The sequence below is a fragment of the Lutra lutra genome, chromosome Y, assembly GCF_902655055.1.
Source record: "Lutra lutra chromosome Y, mLutLut1.2, whole genome shotgun sequence".
NCBI lineage: Eukaryota > Metazoa > Chordata > Mammalia > Carnivora > Mustelidae > Lutra > Lutra lutra.
In genome coordinates, this window is record NC_062297.1 from 1,979,589 (window position 1) to 1,991,284 (window position 11,696).

The window sequence follows — 11,696 nt, forward strand, 5'->3', positions numbered from 1 at the left end:
TATATATATATATATATATATATATATATTTTTTTTTTTTTTTTTTTCCTCCTTGCCATTTTCTGTGCCCCCGATAGAAACCCACACATGGACACAAAGTGCTCTGTGACTTGTTTATGGCCCTTCTCCCTGTCCTGGCAGTTAGGGGCAGGGTACTCTCTAGCGCTGCCCCTGCTGATCCTTCTCCTGTTTCTGTCCCGTGTAGGCTGAGCACCACATAGATGAGCCCATCCATGTCTGCCATCGGTGGAGGCCTCATCAAATTCTCGGTGGTCAAAGTCGGATGCTCTGTGATGTCCACTTCCACACAGCTGCCATGCCGCCACATACACAGGCCCATCACACACACACAAACACACATGAAAATACACACAAAAATCTTAGCTATTTGTGAAAACGTATGAGGCCAGGAATAGGGAACGTAATGTTGAGAACATGCCTTGTACTCATGAGAACCCTGTTCCCCCACAGCGAGGGCACAGTGACCCTCCTGCAGATGGCCTGGGACCATTGCCAAGGATGTCCGAATGGCTGTGGGTGGACAGGAGGTGCTCAGGCACGTGGAGGGCTGTCAGAGAGTCGTGGTCCAAGAGTGGGAGGGGACAAGGAGCCCAATTGCCACAGTAAGGCAGGCCATCCCCAACTGAATGAGTGGCAGGAGGACTGAGAGAGGGGCTTAGAGCCATGGGAGACAGTTCAGGAAAAGGGGTAGAGAAGCCTTGCTTCGCCCAACTAACCAGGGATTTTCGTCAGATAGCATGGGGGGCTTGAACCTTCCAGACTAGACACATCCTCCGCCCTGTGTGTGTGCTCAGAGTTCCCCCAGGCTCACTTCCCACCCTACCACCTGGTTCATGGGTCCAAGCTCCTCTGAGCCTCAGTTCCCCCGCCACTAAACTGACTGCCCCCTGGCACCCTCCCCACACAGTACAGGACCCAGCCCTCCTGGCTCCTCACCGACAGGGCCTCCTCTCAGCTCATTCCCATAGGCCGCCTTCCTGCCTCGGGTAGTACCGCAAGGGATTGGGCCACAGGTCCTCGACGATGATCTGGTAGGGGAAAAAAGGTCAGGTGAGCCCGGGGCTCCTGACCCCATTCCCCAGGAGCTGGGACTCCAGCATCACCGCTGCTGAAGAAGGCTGAAGGGGCCTCACCCTGGCGATCTTGTTGGACCCTGGGCACCTGGAGTCACACAACCAGTTGAAGAAGTTCAGGCTGCTGGTGTCTCGCCTGAGGCTGGCAGCTCCAAGTTCATCATCCCAGAATCACTGGACTGGAGTGCAACGAATCACCCTATAGCCTGCAGGACGAGGAAACGTCAGGGAGGCTCTCCATGGCCTAGGACGCACGTCCGCTCTCACTCTCAACCTACAACCTCTCCCTGTCCTGTGCCAAATCCCTCCCCCGACCTCAGGACCCCACACTCCTCCCTTCCTGCTACCGGACCCTCGTGCCTGGCGGCCCAGCGCCAGCTTCCCTGAAGCTCAAGCCCACTCCTACCGGCGATGCTAAGGTCATACTCCTTCACGATCACGTCGTTCTGGAAGTAGGGGTTGCTCCCAAAGGAAAACATCAACCGGCAGCAGTACTTGGGACGACTCAGTTCCTCCACCTGCCGCAGCAAAGCAAGTGCAGGGGGAAGGGGAGGGGATCATATCCCCTGGGTGTCCTGAGTGACTGACTGACCACGGCTCTGAGTAACAATGTCGCACCCCCTACAGCTCAAACCCCACTCCCAAGGCACCACCACCGGCCTAGGTCTCCAGGACTAACCTCTAAATTGGTCATGTAGCTGGGCATGTCTGTGTCCTGGTTACCTGTCACGGCTGATTCTGGGGGTGATTCAGGATCTGCCTTGGGTCATGGAGCCTCGATGTCAAGTGCTCCGGGAAGAGAACCAGGAAGGACCCGGCCCTCCCCGACTGAGAGCCAGGGACCAAGTGTGGCCCGTGCAGAAACAGCAGGCACTGCCCCCCCTCCTAACCTCCCTAGCACTTGCCCTTTCATTACCCATGCTCTGCACTGGGGCATCGCTGGGCTTCGAGGATCAACGTGGCTGAGGCTGACTGGGCCCAACAGGGCAAGGCCAAGAGCCTGCCTGCTCTCCCTTCCTACGTCCCTCTGGCCTGTGCCCCTGCTGGCCTGGGCCAGGACGCAGTCAATCACCACTTTGGATGTCTGCATGTGCTCGGTCCCCCTCTCATGGCCGTGTTTGCTGTGTGCTCACCTGAAGCCCTGGGCCCTTGAGGGACCTTCTGTGCCCACAAAGGGGCTGCTCCACTCACTTGCAGCATGGTTGCACACCCAGGGTCCCACGCAAGGGCCAGGCAGAGTCAGCAACACAGGGAGGAATGGGGTAGGGTGGGAGGATGGGGCCGGAAGGAGGAGAGAGAGAGAGAGACAGAGACCCCCAAACCCTGAGGAAGAGACGCAGCGGGAGTGTAGGGAAAAGAGAGAGTTCGAGTGGGGGACATTGAGAGGGAGAGGCAGGGAGGGAGGACACATGTCTGTGAGCACGTGGGCCAGGAGCCTCCGCCTGCTTCAGTAGGTCAAGCCCAGACAGAGTTTGTAGCACCCCCTGCACCGTGTCCAGGGTCCCGGGGTCCACTGAAGACTGGCAGCCTGCTGACTGACCCTCACTGAGTGCAAGCGAACAGAACTCTAGGTCCGCCAGGAACTAGGCAACACTACAGATTTTGAAGGACAGGGAATGAGGCGGGCAGCCTCTCCGTCTGTCCCAGGTACCCCCCAAATCCTTTCCTTCCAACTTCTGCTCTGAGCCAAGTGGGACTGGGCTTCACTAGGAGTGGAGAGTGTGGACACGTGTTCCGGGACCACAGAGGTGTGTTGGGGTGCTGCAGCCCCAAAGCACTGGCCGGGAGCTTCTGCTCAGAGAGGACTCCGCAGGTCTCAGCCCCTGCCTTTCCTTCCAACCCCCAATCCCTGCACCCACCTCCTCCGGGACCACCCTCTGCTGGACCCTGGCCCCCTATGCTGTGCAGTAGAAGGGTGGGCCCACTGCTCTGGGGTTACGCCCACTGCTGCCTTTGTGGCCTACTGCGGAGAGGTGCCCACCGCTGGAGGGCTGGGACCCACGGTTGTGGGAGCGCAGCCCATCCTCGCAGCTCTCCTGCCCCTACTGAGGCTCGGCTCCCTGCTGCCCTGCTCCCACTGTCCTCCACAGATGCCAAAACCCAGCCAGCAGGATGAAGGATACGGCGTGTGCCCAGAAGCCAGGGATGCCCCGAATGATGGCCCTCCTTCGAGCCAGGTGACAACTCCGCTTCTGATTCATCCTGCGCTTGAGCCGCAAGTAAGCCCTGGTGGCTTGGGCATCCACAGAGCGGAGAGCCTCCTGAACCACCTCCAGCGCGGCAAGTGCGGCCCCGGATGAGTCGGGCCGGGGCACCGGCTCTGCCTGCCACAGCTCCTTCGGCTTCTCCACCTGCTCTGCTTGCGCCACCTCCTCATCTTCCACCGCCACCACCTCCACCTCCGCCATGATATCCTCCACCAGCAGCACCAACTCCTCCCCCGCGCCGGCCTCCTCTGTGCCCTGCTGGGCCTCAGCTTCCCGCACAGCCTCTGCCACCTCCCACGTCGCCTCTAGGGCCAGAAGCGCCCCCGCGTGCCCGCGGGAGCCCGTCTCCCTGAGGGCCCCCGCCTCCTCACCGCCCCCGTCTGCGACCAACGTGGTCCAGCCTTCTGCGGCCGCCCCGCCTTCCCCGGACCTCGACTCCCTCTCCATGTGGCCGTGGCCCTGAGCCCAGGCAGCTGGCGAGGGCAGGCGACGGAGGCGGGACCCGCAGGTTCAGCTCCCGCGCCCAGGAACGGCGCTGGGCAGCAGCCACCTATCAGAGTGCGCGGGCCTGGGGCACGCATGCGCCCAGGGCCCCCCGGGGCTGCCGGTGCAGGGGCCGAGAGGGGCGGGGCCGGGAGGGGCGCGGCTGACGGGAGGCACACCTGAGGCCTAGGCAGGGTGGAGCCTCTGAGCCCCGCGCACACCCCCAGGTGCTCCGGGGTCGAACTGGTGACAGGGCAGTCGGCGTGGCCACCACCAGCCTTGTCCCTTGCCCGTGCGCCCGAGCCAGCCAGGAAGCCTGCCCGTGCCCCTCCACCGCGGTGGCCTCCGCGCCTCTCAACCCCTAACGTTGTCTGCAGAGACACCTCTCAGGCCTTTCCCGCAAGTGGCCTGGTGTCACAGGCCCACTCGTCCCTTTCTTACCCATCCGTCCGGGACCCCTTGCCTGGCGCCAGGAAGTGAAATCCAGCGGCTGAATCCCTTGTCTGCCCGCCGCCAGAAAGCCTCCCGCGCTCCTGCTTAGCGGAATGGGGGGAAAGCCTTGTGGGCATCAAGCTGGTGCTCCAACTGAGCCACATCACTGTCACGTGGTTTTCCCCTTGTCCTGCCCAGTGGTGGAGGGCTCCAGGAGCCTGCCACCAAGGTGCTGGGTGCTGGGACCATCTGCCTCTCGACCCCATGGCCTCCCTCCCCAGCTTTCCTTAAAAGAAGGAAACCGCACACAAAATACTTTCCCTTAACTGAATTAGCGAAAAGAGCCAAGGCCCCTGGTCACCTGGGTGCCTACAGAGCTGTTAAGCAGCCCCAGCGAGGTCCGGGATTGGGACTCGGCAGCATGCTCATGGGCCAGACATTTAATCCAAAGAGAAACTCAGTGAATTTTCTGGCCAAGCCAGTGGTAAAACTTGCTCCCACAGTGCTTTCCTCTGCCCGACCCTTTTCCCTTTTTTCCAGTGTCTCTTTTCCTCTTTGCTTTCTCCTTCATCACCTGACTTTGTTGCAAGGCCTCTTGGGTCGGTCTTCTAGTTCTGCTCCCAGTTCTCCCTTAGTCGTGTCCCTCACTTAGTGGAGTCCCAGCCGGGGAGGGGATGGCCAAGTGAGCCTTGACAGCACATGTGCCCTTTCTCTGGTACTCACCACGTCCTCCGAGACAAGACACATCTCGTAGAGGTCTGCTCCCGGGGGCGGGGGGGTACTGTGTTGGGATAGGATACATGCCGCCTGAGGTGTCAGGAAGGCCTGGTGGGTGATGGCAAGGCCACCGGCATTGCGGTGGCATCAAGGGAGGGCCTCCTTTAAAAGGAATGGGTCGGTGTGTCCTGGCGGAGTTGGACCAGGAAGAAGCAGGAGGAAATCCCTTGGCGTTAAGTGCAGGGAGTGTGGTCCCAACAAGTGTCGCTGTATCAAAATCTGCTTGTCAGCGCAAACAAACACCCCTGCAGGGAGAAATATGCATGGCTGTCTATGGGGAGAGGCAAAACTCTCTGAGACAGTCCTTGAGACAGCTCAGATTTTAAATTCCTGGTACAGTCCAAAGTGACCCGGCACTTGCAGCCTTGCCCAAGCCACTGGAGGAGACTCCTCCAGTTTTATTGCCGGAAAAGGAGCACAGCCTTGGAGACGCAGAAGGCTTGGGTGGTGACCAGGGAGGGGGATGAGAGGGAGACTGGGAGGAGAGGGAGAGAAGCCCAGAAGGAGAAGAAGAGCTGAGGGAATGGGAGGGAGGGAGAGAAGGGAAGAGAGGAACAGGGGCAGGAGGGAGAGGAGTGTGCAGGGATGGGGAGGGAGAGACAGGCAGGGAGCGGCGAGGAAGGGCGGAGGCAGGGAGGGAAGGACTGCTCGGCCCCCAGCTGCATCCATACTTTGCAAGGCATATAGACCCAAAGGACACATTGCCTTTGAGGAAGGGACCCCCCACGCGTAGGGAATCCAAAAATCAGCTGGGCAGTGCTTAATCCAGCGGTGTCAACGAGGGCAGCTGTCATGTTTGCCGAAAATATGAGACAGCGAATGAGGAAGTCACGGAGGAATAGAGGGTGGAAACTGCCCGGAGTACACAGACACCAGGTACTGCAATTGTGGACTGCCCGGTGTCAGTAATGGGGCTGCTCAGTAATGGGGCTTCACAGCAATGGAGTAAGATGTGGACGACAGCAGAACGGGCGGGTTTTGAAAAGCTGGCCACGTCTATTTCTACGTGCAAGAGACAGCCCTTGTAGCCCCAAAGTCACAAAAGAACTGGAAAGTGGGAGGAGTGAGGCTAGGACCTCAGAAGATGGACGGTGCCCTAGACGGTCGAAGCAGCCTGCACGCACTTGGCCCTTAACCAGGGCGCATGCTGCATGGGGTGCTGCTGAGGACTAGGTGTGCCCTTTGGTGGCATTTCCCTTTCGGTGCCTAACCGGAGAGAGGGCATTGGGCACTTACCTTCAGACCATGGAGAAGGAGGCCTATCAGCCTCAGGGTCAGCACGGGAACACAGCACACGGGTGGCTCTCCTGGGTCTCGCATTCAGCAATACTCTGCCCTCTCCTCTGCTGACCATCTCGGGGACACCAAGCCAACGTCCTAGGGGAGCCGGGAACTGGGGATCATGGGGCAGCGTGGGGTTGTCCGGACGTAAGCGTGTCTCTGGACATGTGAGTGTGTGACGGTTGGGTGCCTGGGAGGGTGAGTGAGTGTGTGCATGTCAGGACATGAGAGTGACTGAATCACTGTGTGTTGGGTGGGGGTGTGTGGGCTTTGCTCCTGAGTGTATGCGTCAGTGTATGTGAGTGGCTAAATATTCTGTGGCTTAGGGCGGTTTGAAACCATTAGTGTCCGTGTGTGTGTGCGTGTGTGCGTGTGTGTGTGACTCTCCCTGCCATTTATTCTTCCGCCCAGCCACCTGGGCCAGAATGGCAGTGTCATCTTTCCTATCTTCCCTCCTTCCACTTTCCCCTCTCCAAAAGTCCCTTCCCAGGGCCTGGCCCCCACTCGCTCCCGCTATCTGTGGGGCTGAGAGGATGACTGTGTCAGCAAGGGCCTGGGCCCCTTGTTTAGAAGAAAGGAGAACACTGGCAATGGGGTTCAAAGAGTAATGAAACTACAGTCCCACCCGTGCTGTGTCTGAGCCCATCCTCCAGGGAGCCACCTCTGGAAGACGGCCATCGCCATCCAGCAAAACTTGACACTGGACATGTTTGGCCCGGGCTCGAATTTCCCTTTCCTTGACCTCTGTCATTTCCCCAGGGAAGACACGAGCCCTGTCAGCTGGCCTTTCGCTCATTTCCTCTCCCTGCCCACCTCCACCATCCCCAGGGGAAGGACCTCCGCCACGCTGGGGTGCAGTCCCAGAGCTTGTGTGACCCAGACCTCTGGGCAAGCATACGGCCCCATCCCTTCCACGGAATAAGGGTGCCCAGGCAGAGTAGTAAGCATCGACGGGAATCCCATGAGCTCCAGCACCCCACCTGCCCCTTTCCCTGAAGAAGACCATGTGTGTGAGCGTACACACAGAAACACACATAAACACGGTTGACATCGCTTTTCCACATTTCAATATGTTTACAGGGGGGCCTCGGTCGGCCCTGTGTTTCTCCCCGGCACCAGACATGAGGTGTTCCCTGTTGGAGGGACCAGGCTGATCACTGGGCTCCATCTGAAGGTCCTGGACTCTTTCCGGTCAAGTGCAAGGCTTTTGCGTATTCATCTCAACATGCTGAAGTTCCCTGGGAGAGACGGATACACAGACACAGACACACAGACACGCATGCACACAGGCACACATGAGGAGGCCGGTGAGTATCCTCTATGGCCATACGCTGGATTTACTTGAGGGTGTCAAGGCCCTTCGGGGAACGGAGGTCATTCTCCCCTGCCACTCTCTCCCCGGATGGACCCCGTTGGCGATCACCCTACCTTTCCTCTGTCCACGTAGCCAATCTATCTGTGCGTGCTGGCCAGTGTTCTCTGGCTGATTGCGGTGGGCACAGGAGATTGCCCAGGGAGATGACTGGGAAAACTCTACCGATGAACACAGAAAAGTAACGGGATGACACATTAGCATTTACGCCAGGGAACCCAGACATCTGTGCCAAGGGTGGCAGAGGCACTTAGGCGGACTCAAAGCTGAGGCGGTGGCTAGGAGACCTGAGGGCAGGAGTTCATGGCCAGGGATTGGCACTTCCCGCAAGGCAGCTGCTGAGCCGCCTGCTTCTCCAAGGCAGATGCTGAGCCGACTGCTCTTTGGTGTTGCCTCACCCGCCTGCCTCCAGCTCCCCAGGCAGAACCGGTTTGATACGGCACCCCCTGACTCATGCTGATGCCCTTTGCACACGGGGTCACCGCCTCTTGAGTGTTCCTCTAAGCCTCCGTTTCTTCGTCTGTGAGGCCCAGGTCCCAGTGAAGCCTACGGAGCATTTTCAGCACCCACGTACTGGGAGTCTCACCTGCCGTCGTCTCAGTTCCCTCTGCTGGGGCCTTCTTCCTCACGTAGTACTGCAGGGGATTGAGCCACGGGTTGTCCATGATGATCTGGCAGGGGCAACGGGGCAGGGCTCAGATGCCCATCCCAATCCGCTGGGGAACACAGCCAGGTTCATGTGTGCCGTGTGTCACAGGGACCCACCTCAGCTAGCCTGCTAGACCCGGCCAAGCTGTGGTCAGTCAGAGAACCTGTTGAAGAAGTTTAGGCGGCTGTCATGGTGTCTGCGGCTACGGGTGTCCCGTGCGTAACAGGGGTGCCACTGGATGCGAGTGGAGTGAGACGGCTCGTACCCTGCAGGAAGACGGGTTCGTGCGATGGCGCTGGAGAATAGGTCAGGTTCAACCCACCCGCCGGCACCTGCTGCCACCCCTCCACGCAGAGGCCCCTTACCAGCGGCCCTGAGGACATACTGCTTCTCAACGACTTCATTGCGGCAGTAGGAGTTCTTGCGAGAGAAGAGCAGGATCTTGCCGCGATCATGGGGAGCCTCGAGTTCCTCCACCTGCCGGGAGGCAAAGTAGGGGAGAGGGTTGAAAATCTCTGTCCAGCAGACCCTTCCCCACTCGCTTTGGGGAGGAGTCACTTCTGTTACCTGCTCCTCTCCCATCCCCCTGGCCGGCCTCCGTCTCCCGGGCCAGACCTTCAAATCTGTCATGGAGACAAGTATGCCTTTATCTTGGCCACTGATCATGGCTGACATCTGCGGGTGGTTCACAAACTGCTTTGGGTCAAGGACTCTCCGAGGCCACGAGATCAAAGGGCGAGAACAACAGAGCAAGGCTGGACGGCAGGTGGGCCCTGCATCCCCTCTCCTCCCACTGGGACCCACTCCCTCCTCACGGCCTTAGTCAAGTCCCCCTGGGCCCACGCACGACCTGTTGCATTAGGTAGCTAGGTAGCGCTCGGCCGGGCACTAACCCAGAAAAAGCTGTGCGTCCTCGGAGACCTCCCTCCCGGCCCACGCCACCCCTCTCTGGCACATCCTCCTGTGCTGATGGCTAGGCAGAACTGGCTCCTTCCCAAGACAGCCTCCATTGGTGCCTCTGGCTGACCAGGTGGCCGTTCACATCCCCTCGCCTGCTGCATAATTCCCAGGGGAGCCTGAGCTTTGAGTGGAGCTGTTTTGTGTGACGCGGCCCCTGGGCTATGCCTCATTCTGACCCGGCCTTCTGCTCCTACCCTGCCGGCGGAGCTTCAGGGCCTCCTGCGACATCAAGGGCAACCCGCAGGCCCCACCACGGACCCCCACCCGGAACCAGGAATTCAAGGCTGTCGTGACCACCGAGGCACGAGCCAGGCCACCACAGCGCGGGCCCCCTGCCACAGGAGTCTCCTGCACTAGCCCGGCCACATCGGGGTCCCTACACGAACGGTCCCTCCACGAACGCATCAAGGATACAGCCTTGGCCCAGAAGCCAGGGATGCCCCGGATGAGGGTGCTTCGGTGTTCCAGGTGATGCCGTCGCCTCTACCAGAACCTGAGCTTGAGTGAGAGTAGGCCCTGCTGGCGGCCTTGTTCACGGGCTCCAGCTCTGACTGCAGGGCCTGCAGGGCCTGGAGCGGGGACCGGGGCGGACCTGGCTGTGCCCCTCACTCACCTTCCCCGTCCTGCTTCTCCTGCAGCTCCTGGGCTGCTTCCTCCTTCTGGCTCTCCTCCCTGGCCACTTCCCTCTTGTCCGCCTCTGCCTCCACGTCCTCAGCCACCTGCTCTTCAAAATCCTCCTCTTTGGCCTCTTCAGCCTTAGCCCCTTCCTCCACAGAATCCCCCTCAGGCTCCTCTCCCTCCTTAAGTTGCTCATCCTCCTCCTTAGCCTCTTCCTCAACAGACTCTTCCTTGTCATCTTTCTCCCCTTCCTCCTTAACCTCCTCAGCCCCTTGCCCCTCCGCAGCCTCCTCTTCAGCCTCTCCAGGACATTCCACCACTTCAATCTGCTTCCCTTCATCCTCTGCGTCCTCCTTGACCTCCTCGTCCTCCTCCCGTTCCTCTTGACCCTCGTCCCCCTCGTCTTCCTCTGCCCCAAGCCCAGGCGCCGCCATTGTGTCCTCCACCAAGACCACCAATTCCGCCCCCAGGCTGGCCTCGCCTCCGGCCTGCCGGGCCTCGTCTTCCCACACACGCTCGGCCGCCACCGCCCCAGCCCCTACGGCCTGCAGCGCCCCCACTTCGCCCCCGGCACCCGGCTCCATGAGGGCGCCCGCCTCCTCACCGCACCCTTCCGGGACCAAGGTGGTCCCGGATTCTGGGGCAGCCCCGTCTTCCCTGGACCCCGCCCCGCTCTCCATGTGGGGCGCGGCCCTGAGCCCTGGCAGCGCTGGAGGGAAGGAGATGGAGGCGAGAGCACGTGCCTCCCCACACAGCCAGGCAGCTAGTGCTCTGGCGCCCAGCAATGGTGGCGGACAGCAGCCTCCTAACAGCGGGTGTGGGCCTGGGGGACGCATGCGCACAAGGCCTGCGGCAAGCCTGCGACGCGCAGAGGCAGCTGAGGCACGCATGTGGCTTGGGCCAGGTGAGCCCGCCCAAGCCACACCCAGGATGATGGTTGTCCCCGGGGCCAACCACTGACACCGTACCAGGCACATCCTTCTCGGGCCCCGCCTCTCACCCCCACAGGAGCCGGCCGGGGAGCCCAGCGGTACGCCTCCTACCGGGTGGCCTGAGGCTCCACCTATGGTGTCACCTATGGTGTCCTTGTGACCCTGCCCCGACCCCGCGCCTGTCCACTAACACCCCCATCCCGTGGCCGCCTTCACCACGCTGTCCACCCGGTATTTGAAGCTTGTCGAGGAGAAACTGCCCCCTTGCCCTTCCCCAACACAGTCCTCGAAGACTGAGGACACCGTACGCACCCACCGGGAACCCCGGTCAGGAGCACGTGGAAATCGTCAGCCCAGGCATCGCAGAATAGTGCCATTCCAGGGGACAGAGGCCCCGAAGCTGTCTGCCTCTTTGAGGGATGGGGGTTGGGAAGTGTGGCCGCAGTACCCCCAGTCCCTGTCCTTGGCTGCTCAGCATAAGCAGGTCGGAGAGTGCTCCATCCACCTGTCCGCCTGGCCTTTCCTCATGTTCTCCTCTCCGACTTCCCCTCTCTCGCTCTTTGGATTCAGGGCCTCTTTCTCTGTCCTCTCTCTGCCCACAAGGTCTCTGGAAGATCAAGGCTTCAGGAAGCAAGATCCAGAAGCCTGTCCCAGCACCCCCTTTCCCATGAAATAAAAGCCCTCTTCCCCTCTGCGACTAGCCACTGGTCACGTGACCAGGGAAAGGGTCCCAAGCTGGGTGCCCCCGACACACACACACACACACACACACACACACACACACAGAGCACACACACCGACCCACAGACACGCAGTGTGTTTCGCATGGAGCACAGAGGGAGGTGTGCCTTTGTGCAGCCAAGGGCTTACGACAAAGCAAATACGGATGAC

General features: G+C 60.4%; 1 protein-coding gene and 1 pseudogene across 1 annotated transcript; both read right to left on the reverse strand.

The window, feature by feature from the left end:
- Positions 1-962: 962 nt before the first annotated feature.
- Positions 963-3,874, reverse strand: LOC125092607 (testis-specific Y-encoded protein 2-like). The gene is made up of 5 exons (XM_047717012.1): positions 3,218-3,874; positions 1,774-1,850; positions 1,501-1,612; positions 1,155-1,300; positions 963-1,049 (listed from the first exon to the last, which is right to left on the reverse strand). Exons 1-2 carry the CDS (start codon positions 3,746-3,748, stop codon positions 1,821-1,823), a joined length of 561 nt encoding a protein of 186 aa, XP_047572968.1. The 5' UTR covers positions 3,749-3,874; the 3' UTR covers positions 963-1,049; positions 1,155-1,300; positions 1,501-1,612; positions 1,774-1,820.
- A 3,507-nt stretch (positions 3,875-7,381) lies between these two features.
- On the reverse strand, positions 7,382-10,457 carry LOC125092628 (testis-specific Y-encoded protein 3-like; annotated as a pseudogene).
- Between the last annotated feature and the right edge of the window lie 1,239 nt (positions 10,458-11,696).

Bases quoted from the DNA above. Each gene is read 5' to 3' on its own strand.
- LOC125092607 (XM_047717012.1), bottom strand. From the start codon at position 3,748: ATGGAGAGGGAGTCGAGGTCCGGGGAAGGCGGGGCGGCCGCAGAAGGC. The intron at 1,851-3,217 runs GTATCCTTCATC...GACCCAAGGCAG, and splicing joins CTGGCTTCTGGGCACACGCC to ATCCTGAATCACCCCCAGAA.